This window comes from Pangasianodon hypophthalmus, chromosome 23, assembly GCF_027358585.1.
Source record: "Pangasianodon hypophthalmus isolate fPanHyp1 chromosome 23, fPanHyp1.pri, whole genome shotgun sequence".
Taxonomy (NCBI): Eukaryota; Metazoa; Chordata; class Actinopteri; order Siluriformes; family Pangasiidae; genus Pangasianodon; species Pangasianodon hypophthalmus.
The window spans coordinates 18,636,275-18,660,946 of record NC_069732.1 but is presented as its reverse complement, the minus strand read 5'-3'; the positions used below and the strand labels follow the sequence as shown (position 1 = coordinate 18,660,946).

Genomic DNA, 24,672 nt, shown 5'->3' with positions numbered 1-24,672 from the left:
TGTCTATTTGCTTTCTTAAAAATATGTTCTATATTTGCTGTGAAATTTAGTTTGCAATTCAGAATGGTTTCCAAATACCTAAACTCCTAACCTTTACAGGGCCTTTACAGGGTGTTAAGGACATTAATCAGGACTGGTGGAAAAGAGTGAACTGAGCTGAGTAGGTGCTGATGTTCTTTGTCACTGAGCAGCAGAGCACTACCTCACCACCACCAGCTGTGCTCCACAGTATGGTGAGCATATATCAACACTGTGAGTGTCCTATTACTGGAGGAAATGAAACCATATGATCAGCATATTTATATAAAAGAACAGTTTTATACATGCATTTCTTTTATAAAGGAAAGAGCGGTGGTTAGAGCACACAGCCTTGTTTAGGTGCGTGATCTTGCACACTGATCACAATCTGTGAGAAGCTGTTAACAGTTTCATATTACACTTTACTTTCCTCTTGCTGCATGTGTTTCCTCATATAGTTCTGAGAAGTAACTTATGAAAAACTCTTTAGAAAAAGTTTGTGCTGCTTTATGTTTTCAGTAAAAGAATTTATCATTGTGGTGATTGCATCCCCACTGCCACGATCCTCCTTGAGGTTAAATAACAGAATTATAACGTGTTTTATATATAATTCCACGTGATTACTCAAAATAGTAGTTATCGGCACTGATCTAAAACACATGTGAACAAATTTCGGCAAAGATTTTTATTCTCATTTTACTACCCAGACATTCTCTTGAATTCTATAAAAGCTAAAGTACAGTATATGAAGCTGCAGCAGTGGGATGTGGTCAAGTATTAGATTAAGTGTCTAGTGACTAAAATGAGACTGACTCCCCTGTCCTATAGGCTTTGTCCATCATTTAGATCCACTTGAATTAATGTAATGAACTAAAGTTTGTAATAATGAGTATGAAATGGCAGATGCACCTTTGATTACCTTTGATGTTACAAATTACTTCAAAACTTCAGTTTCAAAACAAAACACATGAACACATCTATACGTTTAGTGCCATCTACTGGATGACGTCAAGGTTCTGTCTCTTCAACTTGCTGTTTGTTGTAGAGGTGTGAAAACGGCATGTGGTCCTGCTGTGGTAACTCTCCCACACTCAGGGCTGAAGACAGAAACGCCACGCCCCCTGTGTGTGTTGCATCCCTGGGTGATGTGTTGAAGTGTTATAGCTCGGCTCAGCTGAGGCAGGCCTACTCTTAGTCCCCAGGGTCACTCCAACTCATTTACATTTATGGCATTTGGCCTTATCCAGAGCGACTTACAAAAGTGCTTTGAAGTGCATCAAAAAATACATTCTAATAGTGGCTCACTAGGTCACAAACTAGGAATACCATCAGTCTGAAAGCTCTGTTGGGGAGGAAATAGACAAGCGCTCAGACAACTCTGTTCTTTCTTATGCAGCTCTGAAACTAGTGCTCCAGAAAGTATTAGTAGCAGCTTGTAGGTGTTTTTCTATAACACACAAAAGAGCAGTCATCTTGTGTTTACTCTCTTAATACTTATTTTTATGACTGAGACATATTCAATCTTCTCAGTGCCACACCAGCAAAGTTTTCAAATCATTAGATGAAATTAGCTCTCACTGTACTGCTTTTTGGGCAGGGGTGTCTGATCTGTTTAACTAAAATAACTTCACAACTGAGACAGTCCACACTGCAGAACCAGGTCCAGAGGGTGGAGCTGGACCTGGTCCAACTCCTCCTATAAACCCTAACCCTGACCTCTAACCCCAAACTCTAACCCAGGCAATGCTCTACAACACAGTACAACACACTTGTCCAACCTGAAGCACACCGAGTCTCTGGCCCCTGGACTTTTGGCATGACTCCGCCCAGGTGGGAGGGGCTGGATTGAGTCTGACTCCACCCCCTGGATGTTTGGTTCTGCAGGAGGGGTATACAGTGTGTCACCACTGGGTAATGATATAAATTCCACAATGAGGATAAACCAGATGACTTTCACTAACTTCCCACCAAGTCAGAAAACAAATAAATGCCTTACCTGTTCAGCAGGAAAAATATTAACACCTGAATCATTTTTCTTCATTTTTCCTCTTGTTGTGATATTATATTATGGTATCTCGCTCTCCTCTGATTGGCTGCCTCGTGCTTGTCACAGTTCAAGACTTCTTTCATATCTTACACTGAGGCATAATGGTGATGATTGAGGGGTCTGAGCTGGGGTGTGATTTTTGCGCCAATTCCAACCCGACACCTCTGACCTGAGTGTGAACCACAGGGAATTATTCTGCATTCCAGTTACCTCGGAAGCATGAAGTCAGAGCTCAGAATTCCGTCATTTTCGACCTCCATGCTCACACCTGGATGACTCCATGTTCGTGTTTTTTTCAGCAATAAGCTAGCCAGCTAACTGTGATGAGTGATGTATATTTTCCTCCTCAGAACAGTGAACTGTAGAGTCAGTGTTACAGATTTAATAAGGGAATGTGTCTGTGTGTTGATTTATCTAAAGCACTTGTATATACAGTGTAACTCATTTAGAGGTAAGAGATGTTACTGTGTTTACTGTTCATGCTGTGAGCGGCCATGTTGATTTGACATCACTTGCCGAACTCAGGGTTGAGGAGACCGTCCCGAGCTCCTGAGGAGGAGTTTTTTCTGGTGTCCACGGTGTGAGTGCAGGTTTTCATTCCAGCCAGGCACAAGCCACACCTGATCATCTACTGAAATCCAAGACCAGAGGATTAACCAGGTGGAATCAGGTGTGGCTCCTGCTTGACTGGAATGAAAACCTGCATCCACACCGGCCCTTTGTGTGTGGATAAGTTTAGACACACTGGATTTAGTCAAATACAGCACCATTTCTGACATGGTGTCAGGGTGTCTGACATCAGCTATATCATATTATAGTACGTTTGTCCTCTGATACAATAATCGTTTTTATTTTTTATTTTAACAAAATGCACGATGCTTTTATTAAAGCATAGTGCATTTTGTTAAAATAAAAAATAAAAACGATTATTGTCAGTATTTTAGGAGCTATATGTGTGTGTCAGTCACGCAGTGTGAAAATGAGAATTTCTGTATTAAAGACTTTTATTTTGAAGACTGAACAGGACTCACAGGGATCGTCCCTGTTGTATCTGATGTCCAAGTTGCTGCGAGTAGACCAGTGTGCGTGTAAATGGCATAGACATCAGATCCTGTAGGCAGGAGTATTTCGGATGTGCTTTCCGTCACGGACCCTCCCGAGTTTCAGCAGGCAGGAAGCGCGAGTGTCTCCGGGGTGCGGAAGGTGATGTGAGCTGGACACGTTCAGTCCCAGCAGCGCCGCGGCTCCTCTACACCCAGCAGCGGGGCGGTAGGTGTGTGTCTGCGGCTTTACTCTCTTATTTTACATTTCGCAAACCACACAGTTTGTTTTCGATGAAGCTTGTGGCGAACCAGGAAGTGGCCTTATCGCTACTGTATCACTACTATAGCTACTGTAGCAGACTGGCGTTGTGTTGAGATCACAGTTGTGTTGAGATTGGGGTTGTGTTGAGATGTTTGTGTTGAGATGTTTGTGTTGAGATTGGGGTTGTGTTGAGATCACAGTTGTGTTGAGATGTTTGTGTTGAGATGATGTTTGTGTTGAGATTGGGGTTGTGTTGAGATGTTTGTGTTGAGATCACAGTTGTGTTGAGATTGGGGTTGTGTTGAGATGTTTGTGTTGAGATTGGGGTTGTGTTGAGATGTTTGTGTTGAGATTGGGGTTGTGTTGAGATGTTTGTGTTGAGATTGGGGTTGTGTGGAGATGTTTGTGTTGAGATTGGGGTTGTGTGGAGATGTTTGTGTTGAGATTGGGGTTGTGTTGAGATCACAGTTGTGTTGAGATGTTTGTGTTGAGATTGGGGTTGTGTTGAGATGTTTGTGTTGAGATTGGGTTTGTGTGGAGATGTTTGTGTTGAGATTGGGTTTGTGTTGAGATTGGGGTTGTGTTGAGATTGGGGTTGTGTTGAGATTGGGGTTGTGTGGAGATGTTTGTGTTGAGATTGGGGTTGTGTGGAGATGTTTGTGTTGAGATTGGGGTTGTGTGGAGATGTTTGTGTTGAGATTGGGGTTGTGTTGAGATCACAGTTTGCAAGTTTATAGTAGGAAGGTGAACACTAACATTGTTCTGAGATTATCATCATCATCATCATCGACTCTTTTCCTGACTTTGTGCATCACAATCCAACAACAAACCATAACTCCATTCTTTACTCTTACACCGATACAGTGTGTGTGTGTGTGTGTTTGTGTGTGGATGTGTGTGTTTGTGTTAGTGTGTGTATTTGTGTGTGTGGGTGTGTGTGTGATTCAGTTAAATTTGAGGTTCTTTATTGGCATGACAAACTGTTGGTCAATTTTAACTGCCAGAAAATGGTTAAAAAATAATTCTGTCTCTCTGCTGGTGAGGACTTTACATGCTGCTAGTGTCCACTATAAGTCCAAAAGTATGTGCACCCCTGACCATCACAACCCACATCCACATTTATTCCCCGTGTGTTTGCTGTTATAATGAGCTCCACTCTTCTGGGAAGCTTTCCACTAGATGTTGGAGCGTGGCTGTGGGGATTTGTGTTCATTCAGCTAAAAGAGCATTAGTGAGGTCAGGCGCTGATGTTGGGATGTCGAGGAGGTCTGGGGTTCAGTCGGTGTTCCAGTTCATCCCAAAGGTGTTCAGTGGGGTTGAGGTCAGGGCTCTGTGCAGGACACTTGAGTTCTTCCACACCAACCTTCACACATCATGTCTTCATGGAGCTCGCTTTGTGCACAGGGGCATTGTCATGCTGGAACAGGTTTCAGCCTCTTAGTTCCAATGAAGGGAAACTGTAATGCTACAGCACACAGAGACGTTCTATACAATTGTGTGCTTCCAACAGTTTTACGGAAGAACCACATGTGGGTGTGATGGTCAGGGGTGCACATATAGTGTATCTCTACCAGAGTTAAATAAGAACTTTAAAAAGGAAATGAAATAGTAATGGGCTGTTTGCAGGCAACCAAGAACCAGATGTTCCAGGTGTAGTGTCACGAATGACAAAATGACGAAATGTTGATGGTGTTTTTTTTTTTTTTAAAACTTAGAAAATCAGATGTTAAATGACTCAGATCTGCCAGATGAAGGGCATGTGAACACAGGATGAACTGCTTCATCCACTCTGGTTGTGCTTATATCAGCTCATGCAGTGTGTCTGCCAGTGCAGTGGCTGTTAGTAAGCACACGCAGACATAAAATCAGGCTACGTACAAAGATCCCGACGTTTCCGCAGATCGTAACGTTTCCGCAGATCCTGACCCCTCCGCAGATCCTGACCCCACCGCAGATCCTGACCCCACCGCAGATCCTGACCCCTCCGCAGATCCTGACCCCACCGCAGATCCTGACCCCTCCGCAGATCCTGACCCCTCCGCAGATCCTGACACCTCCGCAGATCCTGACACCTCCGCAGATCCTGACCCCTCCGCAGATCCTGACGTCTCCTGTGGAAAAATAGAAAATGGAGAAGCACAAATTTCACCGGAAGCAAGTGGGAGACGTAAAAACAAACTCAGGAAGACATTATAGACAACGTGAGGTACAGGGCCGGATCCCGTGACCGTGTTGGCTAGGGGTGGGCGATATAACAAAAATATGAGATCACAATACTTGACATTTTCATAATGCACAATATGTATCAAAAACAGTAGTGTTTCATTTAAAAATATATTTATATTTATACAGTATCTACAAAAATAAACTGATTTTAAAAAGTAAAAATATTTATAATTTTAATAAATTCTGTAAATATATAAACAATACATTTTACAATTGTGTCATGCAAAAACTTGTACAATTTTTAAGGTTCAGTACAAAATTTTAACATCAGATCACCTGCCTCCAATCAGTTTGTCATTGCTATGAAAAAATGTTTGAAAAAGATATCACAATACAATCGTGCCATAATTTATCGTATAGATATTATATGCTCCTATTGCTAGTGTTAGTCAGATAATCACAATGTGAAAATATTATAGTCTAACAGGTAGCATTCAGCCGTTTCTCATTCAATATTTGGGTTTGAACCAAATGTCATGTTTATAGTGTTTTTTTTTTTTTAAAGTTTTTAAATAAGAGTATATAGTGTTAGAGTTTTCTGTTTTTGTTTGAATTTCTATTTTCAGTGTTAATTTCAACTAATGATGTATTGCCTACATACTTCCCTAATAGTACAGTACAGCCTTCAACATACACACCAGAAGAATAATAAACACTAAATTACTGAATAAACTGTTTATTAATCAGAAATATAAGAAATATAAGCTTTAATATTAATGAAGTTCTCTTTATGGTTACAAACTACTTCTAAGGCCATATGCTGCCTCAGATGTGAGGAGTCAGAGCTTGGAATTACATTACTTGAAATCATTTTCAATCTCCATGTTCTCAAGGTACAAAGTTAGAAAAAAACCACGGATGCCATGTTTGTCTTTTGTTAGCAACATGGTAGCCAGCTAACTGTGATATTTACCTCCTCAGAACAGTGAACTGTAGAGTCAGTGTTACAGATTTAACACAGGAAAATATGTGTTGATTTTAATATTTTGTTCATTTGAAGGTATGTGTTGGAGTTAGTGTTGGAGTTAGTGTTGGTGTTACTGTGTTTACTGTTCATGCTGAGAGCATGTTGTATTTGATGTCACTTGCTGAACTCGGTGTTGAGGAGACCGTTCCGCGTTGATGAGTTGAGTTGAGTAGGAATTTGAGTTGATGGGGTGTTTACTTTGGTTTTTCCTATTCAGAGGTCAGATATTACACGTTACACCTTTAGTCAAATGATTAAATAGTTGGACTTGCGGTTGTAGTTAGCGTTAGTGTTGGCGTTAGTGTTGGAGTTGGGGTTGGAGTCGGTGTTTGCGTTAGTGTTGTGGTTGGAGTTAGTGTTGGAGTTGGAGGTATTTTTTGGGTTGGTGTTGGAGTTGGTGTTGGAGTTGGTGTTGGAGTTGGTGTTGGAGTCGGTGTTGCCGTTAGTGTTGGAGTCGGTGTTGCCGTTAGTGTTGGAGTCGGTGCTGCCGTTAGTGTTGGAGTCGGTGTTCGCGTTAGTGTTGGGGTTGGAGTTGGACTTGTGGTTGTAGTTGGAGTTAGTGTTGGAGTTAGTGTTGGAGTTGCAGGTATTTTTTGAGTTGGAGTTGGTGTTGGAGTTGGTGTTGGAGTTGGTGTTGGAGTTGGTGTTGGAGTTGGTGTTGGAGTTGGTGTTGGAGTTGGTGTTGCCATTAGTGTTGGGGTTGGAGTTGGACTTGTGGTTGTAGTTGGAGTTAGTGTTGGAGTTGGGGTTGGTGTTGGCGTTGGAGTTAGTGTTGGAGTTAGTGTTGGAGTTGGTGTTGGAGTTGGTGTTGGAGTTGGTGTTGGAGTTGGTGTTGGAGTTGGTGTTGCCGTTAGTGTTGGAGTCGGTGTTTGCGTTAGTGTTGGGGTTGGAGTTGGACTTGTGGTTGTAGTTGGAGTTAGTGTTGGAGTTGGGGTTGGTGTTGGCGTTGGAGTTGGAGTTGGTGTTGGAGTTAGTGTTGGAGTTGGAGTTAGTGTTGGAGTTGGAGTTAGTGTTGGGGTTGAAGTTATAGGGTTGGAGTTATAGTGTTGTAGTTGGAGTTAGTGTTGGAGTTGGGGTTGGAGTTAGTGTTGGGGTTAGAGTTAGTGTTGGAGTTGGAGTTGGGGTTGGAGTTAGTGTTGGAGTTGGGTTTGGACTTGGGGTTGGAGTTAGTGTTGGGGTTGGAGTTGGAGTTGGGGTTGGAGTCGGTGTTTGCGTTAGTGTTGGAGTTAGTGTTGGAGTTAGAGTTGGACTTGTGGTTGTAGTTGGTGTTAGTGCTGGAGTTGGAGTTAGTGTTGGAGGTATTTTTTGGGTTGGTGTTGGAGTTGGAGTTGGTGTTGGAGTTGGAGTTGGTGTTGGAGTTGGTGTTGGTGTTGGTGTTGGAGTTGGTGTTGGTGTTGGAGTTGGTGTTGGAGTTGGTGTTGAAGTTGGTGTTGGAGTTTGTGTTGCCGTTAGTGTTGGAGTCGGTGTTTGCGTTAGTGTTGTGGTTGGAGTTAGTGTTGGGGTTAGAGTTAGTGTTGGGGTTAGAGTTGGACTTGTGGTTGTAGTTGGAGTTGGTGTTGGAGTTGGAGTTGGTGTTGGAGTCGGTGTTAGTGTTGGAGGTATTTTTTGGGTTGGTGTTGGAGTTGGTGTTGGAGTTGGTGTTGGAGTTGGTGTTGGAGTTGGTGTTGGAGTTGGTGTTGAAGTTGGTGTTGGAGTTTGTGTTGCCGTTAGTGTTGGAGTTGGTGTTGGAGTTAGTGTTGGGGTTGGAGTTAGTGTTGGGGTTGGAGTTAGTGTTGGGGTTGGAGTTAGTGTTGGGGTTAGAGTTAGTGTTGGGGTTAGAGTTGGACTTGTGGTTGTAGTTGGAGTTAGTGTTGGAGTTAGTGTTGGAGTTGGAGTTAGTGTTGGAGTTGGAGTTGGAGTTGGAGTTGGTGTTGGTGTTGGAGTCGGTGTTTGCGTTAGTGTTGGGGTTGGAGTTAGTGTTGGGGTTGGAGTTGGAGTTGGTGTTGGAGTTGGTGTTGGAGTTGGTGTTGGAGTTGGTGTTGGAGTTGGAGTTGGAGTTGGTGTTGGTGTTGGTGTTGGTGTTTGCGTTAGTGTTGGTGTTTGCGTTAGTGTTGGGGTTGGAGTTAGTGTTGGGGTTGGAGTTAGTGTTGGGGTTGGAGTTGGACTTGTGGTTGTAGTTGGCTAATTCTGATTTGCTTTTGCATATGAAAATGTGTAACCTGTGTTGCTCATTTGTAATTAGTCTACAGAATAGGTCTACACTGTGTAGTATGTGTTTGGGTTTGGGGTTTATTTTACTTTAGATGAAATATAATATTAAATCAAAATGTAAATCAAGATAAAAAAAATTAGGCTGTATATTAATCTTTAATGTTCTCTGGGAGTGTGTTTCTAGTTTCTCTGGAAAAGGTGTTGTTCTCTCGGAGTACTTGAGAATGTTAAGAGCTGGAGTGTTGAGAGTTTTGAAGCGAGATTTCTGTCTGCTTCCTTCCACTCACCTGCTCTGATTAGACGGTGTTGCTTTGTTGAAACAGTTCTTTATTCTGTAATATGCTTGTGTTTAGCGATCTGTCCTGTTGGTTCATTCGAGTATGCTAAACAGTTTTACCTTTGCTGGATCAACATAGATTTATTTCCTGTGTTTGTCCAGAGGGAGATAACAGCCCTGTTCAGACTGGATTAGTTTATCAGAGGAACGTCTGTAATACATTTTCTCCTCAGTCATAGAACTCTCACATCCGGTCAGCAATAAAATGCACACAGGAGAAGAGAGCTTCTAGTGGGTTGTATTTTCTATGAACCCGGATGTCTGCGTCATGTGGTCATGACCACGCTCCAGTCACAACATGACATTCCAGCGGTCAGAGAGGCACTGGCGTAGAGAAGAGATGTCAGCTCTTATTTCACTTTGGGGCAAACCAATGATCCAGCGACAATATGAAAATACAGTTAAACAATAATCACAAAGTATATGAGAAGCATCCATTTTTTATTTTGTGACTCAGGAGGTGTTTAATATCTGGGGAGAGTCACTGATACGCATGCTGCGAGACTGAATATAGCAAGTAGCAGCAGTCAGACATGTTTTTTTTCCAACACGACGTGACATTTGCAGAGAAAATCACGGCCATGTGCATCCGGACTAAAATTATCAGATGTACACTGAGTTTGGTGAAAAACATTAGATAATTCAGGCTGTAATTTTCTGAGAGGAGGACGGAGAAAAACACCAACATGGCTGATTCGGATGGAAAAAAACACAGAATAGCATCTGTAAAATAATAAATTACCCCATGACTCCATGTAATTTAATTCCAAATAGGGCTAATGATCTAGATGTTGGTAGCGTTGTGTGAATTTCATTAATCAGCTTTGTGCAGGGACGCGGGCCTGTGTCACTGGACCCACTCCGCCGTTCCTATCGGGATTGAATATCCCTTTACAGGTAGCACATGTCTGTAATAAATGCTTTATTATGTTTCAGTGCTTTGTCTCAGCACACCTGAGGCAGGTGATTAATGGCATGACTGACAATGGCACTCTGTATACTTTTGTTCTTCATTATCCAGCTCCTTTATTCTGAAACACTGAATGGCTTGTCTCACAGGTTCCTCAACGTCCAAATCAGGAACTCCATTCATCACGTGCCATGTTCAGATGCAGCGCTGGTGCACTGCGTTCTCACAGACGTGATCCCGGGTCTCTGCTGGTTGTCTCGATTTGAACAGACTACAGCAAAGACCTAGATTTCTTAGTTGTTTTTACAGTTAAAGGAGTATTAGGCAAGATTTGACAAAAAATAGTCAAGATTGGTTCTCTAATGGTTAAATAATGGATTTGAATAACATTTGAATGATTTTTTTTTTTTTTTTTTTACTCATTCAGCCCGCCCCATTCCCTCCCATGTACTCAGAGCTCCGCCCTCAGAACTTACGGAGGTTCAGCTAGAGTTAGCATTAGCAAGGGCTGTCATGACATGGCTTTCAAGCACACTTGTATATTCAACTGCTTAAACATGCAAAATTGGCTCATAATGATTTATGAGGATGTTCATAAGTGCTGTCACTGTCCTTTTTTCTTTGTAATAAGATCTTATGATGAGACAACAGACTGTACAGTAGTGTTGTCTTTCACCCAGTGGGTGTGTTTCTACTGCAATTATGATACTGGATTCCTGACCTCAGTGTGGGTAGTGCTTAGGAAACCTGACGCCACAGTCTTCCTTCCATTAAGCTCTTATGAAATATATATATACTGTATATGTGTGTATACAGTACTGTGCAAAAGTCATAGGCGCATGCAAATAAATGCTGTAGTGCAAAGATACCTTCAAAAATAATGAAATTAAATGTTTCTACATTAAGAGCAGTAAACAGTAATAAATGAAGCCAAGTCAATATTTGGTGTGACGATCCTTCACTTTAAAAAAATAAATAAAAAAAAATAAAGCGCAGTCTCAGGTACGGTGTGTGCAGATTTATAAGGAAATGAGCTGGAAGTGTTACTGAGCATCTTGCAGAAGCAGCCACAGTTCTTCTGGAGACTTTGACTGTCGACTCGCTTCTTATTTCTGCAGCGAAACCCAGCAGCCTTCATTATGTTTTTATCGGAAAAGTGTCTCTTATGGAATCTGCTGCTTTCTTTACTGATATACAAACATTTTTCTGGAGCATTTCATTCTGTGCTGGAAAACTAATGTTTGGAATCTAAAATGTTTTTGTACTGAATCAATAATGTAGAAGTCAGAAAATAAACATCTATAACAAAGTTTGTACTAAAGACTTTTGCACAGTACATACATATATACGCACACGCGCACATACATATATGTGTGTGTGTGTGTGTGTGTGTGTGCGCGTGTGTGTATATATGTATGTGTGTGTGTGTGTGTGTGTGTGTGTGTGTGTGTGTGTGTGTGTATATATATATATATATATATATATATATATATATATATATACACACACACGCACACAGCATGTTGTAAACCAAGTGGTAACAGATAATGGCATCATGTATATAAATATATATAAATGTACATGATGCCATTATCTGTTAGTGCTACTTCAGTGTTGGTTTACAAACTCTCCTCCAGCTGAACAGAGCAGCACTCAGCACCAATTAGATATGAGAAACCTGACACGCAAATCTAATAAACCACAACCCTTGAACACTGTATTGATCCAAGTGTGGTTTGCATTAATACATCAGTTGAGGGCAATGTTTTTAAGTACCCCTTAAAAATTTTTTGTAGAATAATAAATTATTAAATATGTTTTTATATAAGAAAGAAAACCCGTACTAACATCAGCTGGGAACATATCTACACCTGTTACTTTCAATACACACAGTGTTTCTGAATGTAATTTGTTAATAGTTTTAGTTTTGTTATATCTCATGGGGAAAATACTGTTTTTTCTTCAGTTTGAAGACACTCTGTCTGAAACAAAACCAAAACCAAAACAAAAGTATTGGCCAAGTTTAAAGTATGAAAATTAAAATATAGATGAGATCTAAGATGACTTGCCAGACATGCCATCCTTCTGGGAGTTTTAGGTAAGTCACTGAGGACAGTATGAGGTGTACGTACTACATATACAACTGTTGGTTGGTTATACTGTATACGTACTACATATATAACTGTTGGTTATACAACTATGCAAACCAAACCGAAGTAACAATTTACGACAGATTTACAGATGTTTTCATACTCGTGCATAAGTTGATGAATGCCATTCACCTGTAAAGGCCAGAATTTAGAGACAAATTACTGAAATGTGAATTAGGTGTGAACTAAATGAGGTGAAAAGAAATTGTGTTGGTATGAAATCCGAGAATAAAAGATATTTACACTTAAGTGTCTTGGTGACTGTTGGTCTCTCACGCTGATGCACTGGCTCTAAAGTTTTGGACAGCATTAAAAGAAGAAGACAGAACTGATTCATAAGCCTGCATTCATCCTCCTTAAAAAATCCTACTGTGCTCTGAATATCCGTTCCCTCATACGCATGGTGTGTGCCAAGTCTTCCGTCAGCTGAGGCATTTGTGTACGGTTTACAGCTGAGGCATTTGTGTACGGTTTACAGCTGAGGCATTTGTGTATGGTTTACAGCTATACATTTCTTTTGTCTTGGGTTTGTGTTGGCTCGCTTTCTTTATTTTTAACATTCTTTAATTAATGCCAATAATATAAATGACTGGTTTTGACAAAATGTTCACAGTGGTGCTCTTAGTTCCTGACCGAGTAAACTAGCATGAGGATGTGTTTTTGATAGAGACTCCAAACCACTTCTGTAAGTCACTCTGGATAAGGGCGTCTGCTAAACGCTGTAAATGTCAATAAATAAGCGATTTAAACTCAACCATATAATGCATATTTAAAAGTGCAGTAATCAATGCAAATTATGTGATTTGAATCAGATCAATCAAGGTTTTGGGATTTTAGTATCTGGCTCTACATTTGCGTTGCTGTGTCAGCAGTTATTAATTTAGAATTAGACAAACCTGTAGAAATATATCATAACCATTTTGATAATGACTAACATTGGCTAAGTTAGCTAGCTTAGCACACAGGTCGTCCTGTTATCTTGTGATAGTTTATTTAATGACAGAATTGAAACATGTTCCCTTAACCACATTTATGGAGGTACTGTAACAGAAAACTTTGTTCCTGTGTTAACAATTTTGACACAAACATCAAGAGGAATGGACAATCCAAGAGGATATCCACTTTTCTTATTTTTCAGCAGGACTGTTATGTAAATATTAAACTTTAAATGATAAACTGATAAACTCAGAGTTTGTGGTTGGCAGGTGTGAAACCGAATGGAGGATGTCTAGACGTGGATGTTTCAAGAGTACTAAGCAAGGGGCGTCCACAGAGCAATGCGAGGCGCCTCAGGGGTCGGGGATTCATGTCTACCTGTTCTGGACCAAAGATGGAGATAGTTATCTGACTCACCAGGATGGTGAAGTGACGGCAGAGGAACTCTTGATCCGGGCAGCAGAAGTTGTCGGTAAGAGCATTGACACGCACGCGAGACTGTGTGTGTGTTTAGATTAAGAGGATGTAAGAGATTTATAGTGTGTTTGGTGTCTTGCGCAGGCATCACACCTGTATGCCATGTTCTGTTTGCGCTGTACGACCCGTCATGCTCCTGTTGGTACAGTCCTAACCACAGATTCGACCCAAAAAAACAGTCAAGCCTGGTACTTCACTTCCGCATGAGGTTAGTATGAGACTGTGTTCCCTTTTGTTTTTTTTGGTGATGAGCTTTTATTACAACAAAACTATTTGGGCAAAAATGTTTTTTAAAATGTGCAGGTTCTACTTTCGGAACTGGCATGGACTGAATGAGGAGCCGATGGTGTCGCGTTACGCGAGTCAGACAGGGAGCGAGAATGGAGCTGCGCCTCTGCTGGAGATCACATCTCTGGAGTACCTGTTTGCTCAAGTGAGGTTCTAAAGTCTAATAACCAATACTGATGTTTTTGTAATATCTGCATTTTACTACTATAGATTTGTATTGAGGAACTCCATAGAGAGGCTTGGGTCGTTGTTTTACGATTAACAATCCCAGAATGTCTTATTTTGAACAGAATATAGAAAAAACTCATTCACAGTTTGCATAAACCAGATGAATTCTACCCATTTTCTTGTAATAATTGTGTGTTTTGGCTGGCCACAGGCAAAATGTGATTTTGTGAATGATGTGACATCACTGGAGGATGTGTCAGGTGAAGAAGAGATCAGTGGCTTTAAAAATGAGAGCTTGGGCATGGCTGTGCTGCACTTATCTCACAAGGCTCTGCAGAATGGCACCTCTCTACAGGAAGTGGCCAAACAGACCAGGTGTGAGCTTCATTTTGCAGTGCATGAAAAAGTTACTTATTAGAAGAGAGTAAAGATTTTGCATGCATTAATCTCACAAGTCATGCTGAATGAGATGTCTGACATCCAGTGCAGGTGACTGTAATTCACCTACAGTTAAACGAAAATTAATTTGAAATCTGAACAGTAGTGGGTTAAAGATATGTGCCTGTGATTGCTGAGGTTCTTAATTTCTTTGTTTGGACATGAAACTTCTACAGCTTCCTGCGCTGCATCCCCCGCTCGTTCTCTCGGCAAATCACCAGAGACAACTTTCTAACCAAGTTCCGCATCCGCCGTGTGTTCGCTGACTTTGTGCGCAGCTTCCAGCAGCATACAGTGGGCCAAGGCAGGCTTGGCTCTCAAGAAGTCATGTATAAGTACCTGTCCACGCTGGAGCGTCTGGCTCCCCGCTTTGGCACTGAGACCTTCTCCATCTTCCACCATGACTTGAGACCGGGTGGCGATGGCAGCGGCTCGTATCTGAACGCCTCGCGAGCACATGAGCCCCCGGAGGAGATGACCTGCAGTCAGCCCACACACGAGGTCATGGTGTCTGGCACCACCGGCATCCAGTGGAGGAAGATCCCGGCCCAGAGGGTAGCTATTGTTCTGTTTTATGTTGCTGAGGAGTGTTTCAGCATGGGCCCTCTGATTATGATTATATGTTGCAGGCTCAGGAAAATAACTATATGGGGAATGACTACTTGAATAAGAGAAAGCGAGAGAAGCATGAAGTTACCCAACAGGAAAATAACACACCAGAAAGCTGGAAGGTGTTCTGCGACTTCCCTGAAATCTCACACATTGCCATAGCAGGAGCAAATGTCTGCATCAGCCGGCAAGACAATTTGGCAATGGTGAGATCCTGAACCTTAAACTGGTACTGTACTGTTAGGGTAGAAGAGACAAAAACAAAATGCTAAAACGTAAGCGTGAACTGTGTAAGAGCTTCTCAAAAAATGTGAAAACATTGTTCTGCTGTTTGACCAAGAAATTGTTTTGCACTATGTAGCATCCAGTAAACGTTTTTAAAAAGTGAATTTATTCCAACCATTTTTAAAATGTTCAGAATCTTACCTAGTATACATTTGGTAGGTTTCTGGTTTTAACTTCCTCTTTTTACACTTCTTTTTTCGCTTTAAAAGTGCTGTAATTTGGCTTTCTTGTGAAATGACGTATGGTATATGCCTAACCATGTTGTAATACAGGACTTGCGTTTGAAGTCCACTCTTGAGGCACGCTCTCTGGTGTCTCTGCTTGATGGGTACTTCCGCCTGACAGCAGACGCTCACCACTACCTCTGCCATGAGGTGGCACCACCCAGAGTGGTCCTGAGTGAGGCCAACGGCCTTCACGGTCCAATACTGTAGGTGTCCATTTTACATATTACTATATCTCAGTTACACACGTTTAACCCTAACCCTGTGTGGTGCTGAGGTGTTCTTTATTTACTTTCCCATCAGTGATGAGTTTGTGCTGCAGAAGCTGAAGAAGGAACACATGGAAGAGGGCGCATACTTAGTGCGCTGGAGCCTTCTGGACTACCGACGTATCATACTCGCGGTTCTGAGTAGGACTGAGGTACCAGTCATATAATTTTTTTGGAAAATTCCTCTTGTTGCAAAAACCAAAGTAGCCATACAGAATTTTTCTTCTTCATGAGAATCTCACCTACCCAAAATTCAAGTCAAAATTTCATGACCTCAGTATCGTAAAGTTGGATCTGGCATTTTGTTCCAAAATGAGTCTACCACATAAACTTCATTACTGGGGAGACTTTATTCTGTGTTGTTATTTTGTTTTGTGCAAAGTTTTTGGTGTGATGTGGTCCAAACTCACAGGTAAATTTGGTTTTATTAGGTTAAGTCAGTGTACAAAATAGGTACAGTGCAGGTCTCCTGTACTCACTGGTGTTAATTTATAAATGTTCTGGCACATTAGAAAGACTTTAGCGTGGACAGACAGCTAATATTGTGGCTTACATCAGCTTACATTAGCATTATATTACTGACGTTAGCTAGCTACATGCAGTGTGCTTAATAAGCAGAACTTTCACATGTGACTAGAGACTGAAGGTCAACTAGCAGACGTGAGATGTGTTTTTGTGGTTGCTTTGTATGTTCTAATGAATTTTAATATTGTTAAATGTTTTACAAAGAAATGTAGAGGTAAAATATTTTGTTTAGGAACAACTTCAGATTGTAAGAAGTGAAATATCTTGTATTTTAGAAATTACTGAATATGTTCACGCTTAGATTATCTTTGCTGAGTTTATTACCAGTTTTAATTATTTAATGAGATTAAGAGAAACAGTCAGAACCTCTAAAAAACCAAACCGTATTTGATCTTAGAGACGTTTTATCAGTTTGGCCAGTCTTCACAAGTTTTACTTCCTAATTTTTTTTGGAGAATGTAAATTTGAAGTAAGTTTAAAGTGAAAGCTTTGTAGATCTGTAGAAGGGAGATTACAGTACTGTGGACTTTTGCCAGCTGGAGGAGTATCAACACTCAAAACGGCTCTTCATCCTAAACCTTATAATACTAAGGCCATGATTTTTTGGTGCATATGCATTTGTATAGAATTAATTGGAAGTTATTGTTTTGGCTTGTAACACTTTGTGGGAATATTTGTTCCTACAGGATGGACAGAATCCTACACATAAGCAGTTCAGGATCATGCAGAAGGGCTCTGTGTTTACGCTAGAGGGCTGGGATCGAGAGTTCTCTAATGTGAAGGAGCTCACAGATAGCCTGAAGACCTTTGTGCTTAAGTCTGGCCAAGACTGCTTCACTGTGAAGAAGTGCTGCCTGCCCAGACCTGCAGGTGATTTATGGTGTTGATAACATTCTGGAAACCTTGAAGTATGCGATATGAAATATACTTGGAAGTCAGGGACCTGAAGGTTGGGGGATGGGGGTTTGCATGTTCTTCCTTATATGTTTACACATACTTCAGGTACTATTTATATGACCAGTACATACAGTTATACACAGTCTGTCATCCCTGTGTCAGTTTCACTAGCAGCCACTCTCCATTCAGTGTGAGGCAGCTGAAAGAGGGTGCAAAAGGAAACTGATATTGATTTGAATTCCCTTTATCTATTGGTTGTATTCTGCCTGTTGATAATGCAGTGCCTGAACACAGATTATTCTAAGTGATTAAAAGTTGGAGCAGGATGTTTCATGTGCTATTTTGTTTATTATATCAGGTCAGATGATCATCATGTTACTGTTTTATATGCAGCTTACTTTGTTGGTGATGACTGGCTATCATCATGTGTGCAGAAAGTGAGAGCGCACTAATGTTAGCAGCTCCTCTGACAAACTGTAGCTGTACCATTAAATTGACACAAGCTGACATAAGCATTATTCGAAAAGGAGGATGTTTTCTCAGCTCTGTCTGGCTTTTTTGTCTGCCAGTCTGCAGTATGATGCGTCAGTATCCTTCGGCATCACACCAGAGTATCAGCAATGTGTGGGATGCGCTACAGTTAAAAGAAACGTTTCCAACTAAGAATATTTCACACATCTCCTCAAGAATAAACATGCTTCTTCTTCATGATCTTTACAGAGCTATCAAACCTCCTAGTAATGAGAAAGGGCATGAACTCCAAGCCTATTTCTGAAACCCTCAACCTGTGCCAACTGAGATTCCATCAAATTAAAGACAAAGAGATTATACAGGTTAGTTTCACCTCAACATCGAATAAAACGCTGTTGTTACTTTTTTTTATTTGATGCTGTCATGTATGTTGTTATTTATGTAATTGTTCTATATGATTTTAATTTTCAGGAGCAGCACTTAGGCCGTGGCACTAGGACCAACATATACTCAGGTCGCTTGATGGTGCGCAGTGGAGTGGAAGATGATGAGGATGAATGGAACAATAATCACACCAATGAGAAAGGCATTCGTGTGGTTCTGAAGATCCTGGATCAGAGCCACAAGGACATAGCACTGGTGAGAGAAGCTGTTTCATCAGCAGTCCTTGATATGGCAGGAAAGCATGGTAATTTAACTCAATATCCTACATTAATATAATAAATCACTCGTCCTGTTGACTTCTGTTTTGCAGGCATTCTTTGAGACTGCTAGCCTCATGAGTCAGGTGTCTCATTGTCACCTAGTTTTTGTGCATGGTGTTTCAGTCAAGGGATCTGAGAGTGAGTCGTGTGCTCTTTTGGGATTTCCTCTTTTGCCCTAACAATCATCAGAGTGTACATAAAGTTCTATGCACCTGCTGCTTTCTCACAGTTCTCTAACTTAACTCAGGAGATGACTTTCAGTCTGTTAAACCTTTAATGTTATTATTGCATATTATCATATAGACCTATTTGCACCTTTGATTTCAATTTCAGTTCACTTACACCTGGAGTTTTTTCTTTATGTCTGAACAGACATCATGGTGGAAGAGTTTGTCGAGTTTGGCCCCCTAGATGTCTTCCTGCACAAAGAGAAGGCTCGTGTAACACCTCAGTGGAAGTTTACGGTGGCAAAACAGCTGGCCAGTGCACTCTGTTATCTTGTAGGTGTAAAACAGTTCAGCCAAACAGACCTGGATTTGATATATAAAATGTCCCTAATATAAAATGTACCTAAACCATAATTTACAGTACATTTCTAAAAAAAAAATGTTTTTGCCTTTAGGAAACGAAACGCTTGGTTCATGGGAATGTCTGTGCAAAGAATATTCTGGTTGCTCGCAGGGGACTGGAGGAGGGCACGTTTCCGTTTGTGAAGCTGAGTGACCCGGGCATAGCTCTTACTGCACTCTCACGTGGAGGTACAGGACATCACACTGCTGCTGTAATCATAAAGACTATGATGCTCATACTGAACATCTTTTTAAGCAGAACACAGTACTGTTTGAATTTCTAGTATATAATAGTGTAAGACTAATGATTTATAATCACACTGTCCAGCGTCACCCAGAAGAGGATGGGGTTCCCTTTTGAGTCAGTTTCTCTAAAGGTTTTGTCCTCATCAGGAAGATTTACTTAGCCACTGTCACCTGTGGTTTGCTCATTAGAGATGTAAATGTAAAGCTGCTTTGTGACAATGTTTTTATGTTATGAATATTTTCCTGGCCATTTGTACTAGTAAGAAATAAATAAAACTGACTTTAATTCGAGACTCACAGCAATAAATTAATCTGGTCAACTGTGAAATCTTTTTTCCTCCCTGAGAAAGTTTGAGTTCAATCTTTGACCACACAGTTTCTGTCTGAGAACTTTTGCTGCCTCTCAGATGTGTATTTCATCTGAATTATTGTTTATAGTCACTTGTGGAACAGGAAGCTTAATGCTAACCACTTCCTGGTGGTTGTGTTCACTTCCTCTTGTGTTTTATCTTTAATAAGGTCACAGAGAAAGTGATGCAGCACAGAAAGCTTCTGGTCTGTTTTATGACTGTTGGGTTGTTTTTGTTTCTCGCGTGTGTTATACTTGTAGAACGAGTGGAGCGCATTCCATGGATTGCTCCAGAGTGTGTGCTCTGCGGCGCTGTAATAGGCAGTGCTGCAGATAAGTGGAGCTTTGGAGCCACACTGCTGGAAATCTGCAACAACGGAGATCTGGCCATGAGCGGCAGCACTTTGCCAGAGGTACACCATCAGCCTAGCTTATGTGCCATCCACTTACTATATATATACGGTATAAAAAATGTTGCTGACCATAAACCATCCTCTAATGACAGAAAGAGCGGTTCTATGAGACGCAGAGCCGACTGGCAGTCCCCTCATCTCAGGAGCTGGCCAGCTTCATCAGCATGTGTCTGACCTATGACCCAGCAGCCAGGCCATCATTCCGGACCATTCTACGGGAACTGACAGAAATACAGATAAAGAGTGGGCTCTCTTTCCCTTTTCTCTTTTTTTAGTGTGGTTTAACCTTTTCCAGTGGTTAGTTTTGTGCTGGTTGTGACTGAATTCAGTTCATTTTCATGACAATATGGCCTGGCACTCTTTCACCAGAAAACAATAATGATTTTGCTTGTTAATAACAGACCCGGACATTTCTTCTGACTGCGAGGCGCTTCCAGACAGAGATCCCAGTATTTTCCTTAAGCGGCACCTGAAGAAGATCCGAGACCTGGGAGAGGTAAGTTTGCTCCTGTCTGAGTTTGAGTTAAAGATCATGGTTTTCCTATTCAGTGTATTTTTCTTTTTTCTCTCTCCTGCTCTTTCTACAGGGCCATTTTGGGAAAGTGATGCTCTACGTGTATGACCCTGCTAATGATGGCACTGGAGAGTATGTGGCAGTGAAGACCCTCAAGCAGGAAGGGGGCAATCACCTCCATGACTCTTGGATGAAGGAGATTGAAATCCTCAAATCACTCTACCATAACAACATTGTCAAGTATAAAGGCTGTTGCACTGAACTGGGTGAGTTCTTCAGGTCTCCACCTCCTACAGTTCCTCTCAAATGGGCTGTACTTGTCATATGATACCATTCATAATATTGTTCTTTGAAGAATACAGATAAAACTCACTCTCTTGGATGATTGCTGGTTGTACTTTTGTATAATCTTGAGTGATTATGATATTTCAGGTGGCCAGGTGGTCCAGCTAATCATGGAGTACCTTCCGCTAGGCAGCCTTCGAGAGTACCTGCCCAAACACCGTCTGGGATTCACACAGAATCTGCTCTTCGCCCAACAGATCTGCCAGGTAAACAAAGTCATTTGCTGCATATTCACCGGTTCATTGAGAAAATGAAGTAATAAAGAATAATTTATGGTCCCCACATTACAGTGATTCATGAACTTAAAGAGTGGTGCTTCTTTCTCAATAGGGAATGGATTACCTGCACTCGAAAAGATACATCCATCGGGATTTGGCTGCTCGCAATGTTCTGGTGGAGAATGAGGGAGTGGTGAAGATCGGTGACTTTGGCTTGACTAAGTACATTCCTGAGGGGGAGGTGTATTACCGGGTTCGGGAGGATGGCGACAGCCCTGTTTTCTGGTTAGTTTGAGTGGCAGGTGGAGGGTCATGGATTGTGCGTGACTTGAAGGAAAATGCCACTCAGAGGCACATTAAATGTGTTTTTTTTTTAATATTTGTGATGTTTAGTGATTTTGTTTGTTGGATGGTGTTGGATTTTTGTTTTTCCTATGAGAAGTTTATCTGCGCTGGCAGTGGCATTTGATAAGAGAGAAACTGTAAACGATCTGATGCTTAATGGATAATGATCTGGTTTCGCTATTAGTGCCTAAGAACAAAAGAGCAAGAGCTTCTTTTCTCACTCACCATTTTCCAGTGTCACAGTGATGAAAATCCAAAGTAGAAGTAGTGGAGAGAGCAAATGTTCGACTCCAAGTTCCACAATGCAGTGCAGCTATAGGACACAGTTGTGCTGAGTTACGGCAGATATTCGGCTCAGCTAATTAGCGATGGTATTGATGGCGGTATTAGCATGAAAGTTGAAGCTTTGGAACCCTAACTGTCTGAGCAGAGTGTACAGATGAGGACCACTAGTTGGTGGAGGCATCACACAGCAGCAGAGAGATATCTGTGATTTTGCCAGCTGAAGTGTGAACTCAACACAACTGGCATTCCTTGGAATCGGTAAACCTTCTGGATAGGGAACCAGCACGCATATTAGGGCAGTGATAGCTCAGTGTTTATGGCATTGGGCTACTGATCCAAAGGACATGAGTTCAAATCCCAGCGGTGCACCCATCGCCAGGTCCTTGAGCAAGACACTTAACCTTCAGCTGCTCAGCTGTATCCTGTCTCAATTGTAAGTCGCTTTGGATAAAATTGTCAGCCAAATGAGGTAAATCATTGGAGTGATGAGATACAAGATGGTTACGCTTAGTTGGTTCAGAATCGTGTACGTAACAGAGCCATAGACTGTGTGTGTAGTGTTTTGCCTACTCCACATTCTGAACAATACAGTCACATATCAATCAGAGGCTTGGAAAGTTGCGATTAACCACCTTCTTGATTGTCCTGATCATTATGATTGTATTTTGCTTACTTCTCAGGTATGCCATAGAGTGTCTGAAAGAAAGCAAGTTTTCCTTTTCTTCTGATGTCTGGTCTTTTGGTGTTACACTGTATGAGATCCTGACACGCTGCGACCATCGTCAAAGTCCACCTGCGGTCAGAAACCATTCCCCACCTCAGTCTCTTCATGGTTTTTAATAATAATAGTAATAATAATAATTGTTGTTGTTGTTGTTTATACAATAGATTTTTATATTTATGGAGAGCATTTGTTGAATATTATACTTGTGTATCTATTAAATAGTGTAATAATTGTACACAATTTGATGTACTTGCTATAGAAATATGTCGAGATGATGGGGATGGTACAAGGTCAGATGACTGTGATGAAACTGATTAGCCTCTTGGAGAAACACAGGCGGCTGCCATGCCCTCGAGACTGTCCACATGAGGTAGTGTGAAACATTCAAAACACATGTCCAACTCTACATTTCATTTTAAACACTGTACTAATCTGATGTCTTGCCCTAAATTTAGGTGTATATGTTGATGGAGCAGTGCTGGGACTTCACACCAGCGCAGCGTCCAACATTCAAGTCCCTGGCAGAGTCTTTGGAGGAAATTCGCCGTACGTACGAGGAACCTGCTGTGCGACTTGCTCAGATTAACCATCACTGACCACGTTTACAATATATACCACTTCCTGATGATGTGATCCCATTGACAGCATTGGTTGTAAAACAGATGTTGCTTCATTGTTATAGTAACAATCGATCCACTCTGCTCCTCAAGTGCTCTTTGTTGGTACCTTTATGTTAAAGACTTATTAACTAAAGTAAATACAGTGATGAGACTTTATTTCTTGGTGTGACTAAGTGTATTGTAAATAGATGTTTTGCTGGTATTTTACAATTTTATTTCATTATTTCACTGCTCTGCCTTAAACATATACAGTACATACAGAATGTATTTTTCTTCTATTTTTATTAATTTGTTGTCCCTCCCCTTTGTTTTTTGATTAGAAATTAAATATCTAACAAATGTAAACCAAAGTCAGTAACATGTTCTGAAAGGGCTTAATAGTTCAGTCTGTTTTGCCAATCTGCACCTTATTAGTTAGGAACTCAAAGTTTTGTGAAATTTTCAACTATCCCTGAATATTTTTTTAATTGTATTTATTTTCCTCTTTTATAAAATGAGTAATTCTATCCTTAATACTCAAAGGACTGCAGCATTATATCGAATGCTCAGAGATTCACTGATGAATGAGAATGTAATTTTGGATGGCTGGATGAATGGATGGATACAGGGCTCGCGTGTTCACACCAACAATGGCTTTAATAAAATGTGTGTTTCAGACCATTCAAAACTTTACAGTTGTTTAAGGTCTTGTATATTAAAAACCTATACACATCATATCTGAACTATTTTAAATACCATGTCAGGGTACTATTTTAGTGTGACCTGAACTCAATGAGAGTACTTAACCAATAAATATAGTCACTGATATGCAGTACATTTCTCTTCAAAATGAATTCATGAGTAGGCCAAATCAAACCTGATTACACTCTGGAAGATTTTTATTATTTTTTTTTTCTTTTAACAGATAATTTAGATTACAGATTAATTTAAATACAGGTAAGATTTTCTTACTCAGCTAAAAGTGTAAGTATCCGGCCAAAGATGTACTCCGCTATTAAACAGTAAATGCTTTTAACTGATGAAATCTCATGTTTTTGTGTGAAAAGTAACTTTTATTACTTATCTAAAAGTGTTTGATTTTTTGTTCTGTAGCAATGATGTCGTTTTGCCTGAAAACCATCATTCAGTCTCTGTAAGTCTGCAGTATTTACCATTCGCTAGAATTGACTGGCTGCCTTGTAAATTACTTTAGCTCCTGGAATCGATGCTAGTCTAACCTGGCTTTAGCAAAGAAAACAAGAAAGCAACTAATATAGCCAGTCAATGTTAATAAATTAGCTTGAAGTTTAAACTTTCCTAAACATGCTTTTTCAAATTAGATTAGAGTTCATGCTTTCTATAGAGTTTTACTCCAGCATACTGAATCATTTTACTGAGGTAGGGCCAGGGGCCCGCAGACACACACATGGAGAGCAGTAGTGTCAGCTCCTCTGTAGCTCACAGCAAATGAACTGGAATGATCTTTATCATTTTATTCTGCACTGATGAACTCTGGATGCTAAGTGAAGTGATTGGATGCTAAATTGAGCCCATTTTGTTGATGTAAAGCGTACAGTCACTGGCTATATGACAGAAGAAGAGATATTTCTGAATATTTTTGTAG

General features: G+C 40.8%; 1 protein-coding gene across 2 annotated transcripts; it reads left to right on the top strand.

The window, feature by feature from the left end:
• Nucleotides 1-3,091: 3,091 nt before the first annotated feature.
• Nucleotides 3,092-23,739, top strand: tyk2 (tyrosine kinase 2). 2 transcript variants are annotated; one of them, XM_026929631.3, is made up of 24 exons: nt 3,092-3,334; nt 13,356-13,558; nt 13,648-13,771; nt 13,867-13,996; nt 14,231-14,394; nt 14,634-15,012; nt 15,087-15,272; nt 15,624-15,781; nt 15,879-15,996; nt 17,056-17,239; nt 17,987-18,099; nt 18,209-18,376; nt 18,492-18,579; nt 18,814-18,941; nt 19,064-19,199; nt 19,867-20,018; nt 20,111-20,261; nt 20,420-20,514; nt 20,606-20,798; nt 20,965-21,083; nt 21,208-21,380; nt 22,406-22,523; nt 22,709-22,819; nt 22,905-23,739. In XM_026929631.3, the coding sequence occupies exons 2-24, from the start codon at nt 13,375-13,377 to the stop codon at nt 23,043-23,045; spliced, it is 3,513 nt and encodes a 1,170-aa protein (XP_026785432.1). In that variant the 5' UTR covers nt 3,092-3,334; nt 13,356-13,374; the 3' UTR covers nt 23,046-23,739. The 2 variants fall into 2 exon arrangements, with proteins under 2 accessions (XP_026785432.1, XP_026785431.1); XM_026929630.3 differs by having other exon boundaries at nt 3,092-3,338.
• Nucleotides 23,740-24,672: the final 933 nt, after the last annotated feature.

Excerpts from the sequence above, each read along its gene's own strand:
- tyk2 (XM_026929631.3), top strand. The coding sequence starts at position 13,375 with ATGTCTAGACGTGGATGTTTCAAGAGTACTAAGCAAGGGGCGTCCACA. Across the intron at positions 13,772-13,866 it reads GTACTTCACTTCCGCATGAG|GTTCTACTTTCGGAACTGGC; the intron begins GTTAGTATGAGA and ends TAAAATGTGCAG. Across the intron at positions 15,013-15,086 it reads GGAAGATCCCGGCCCAGAGG|GCTCAGGAAAATAACTATAT; the intron begins GTAGCTATTGTT and ends TATATGTTGCAG.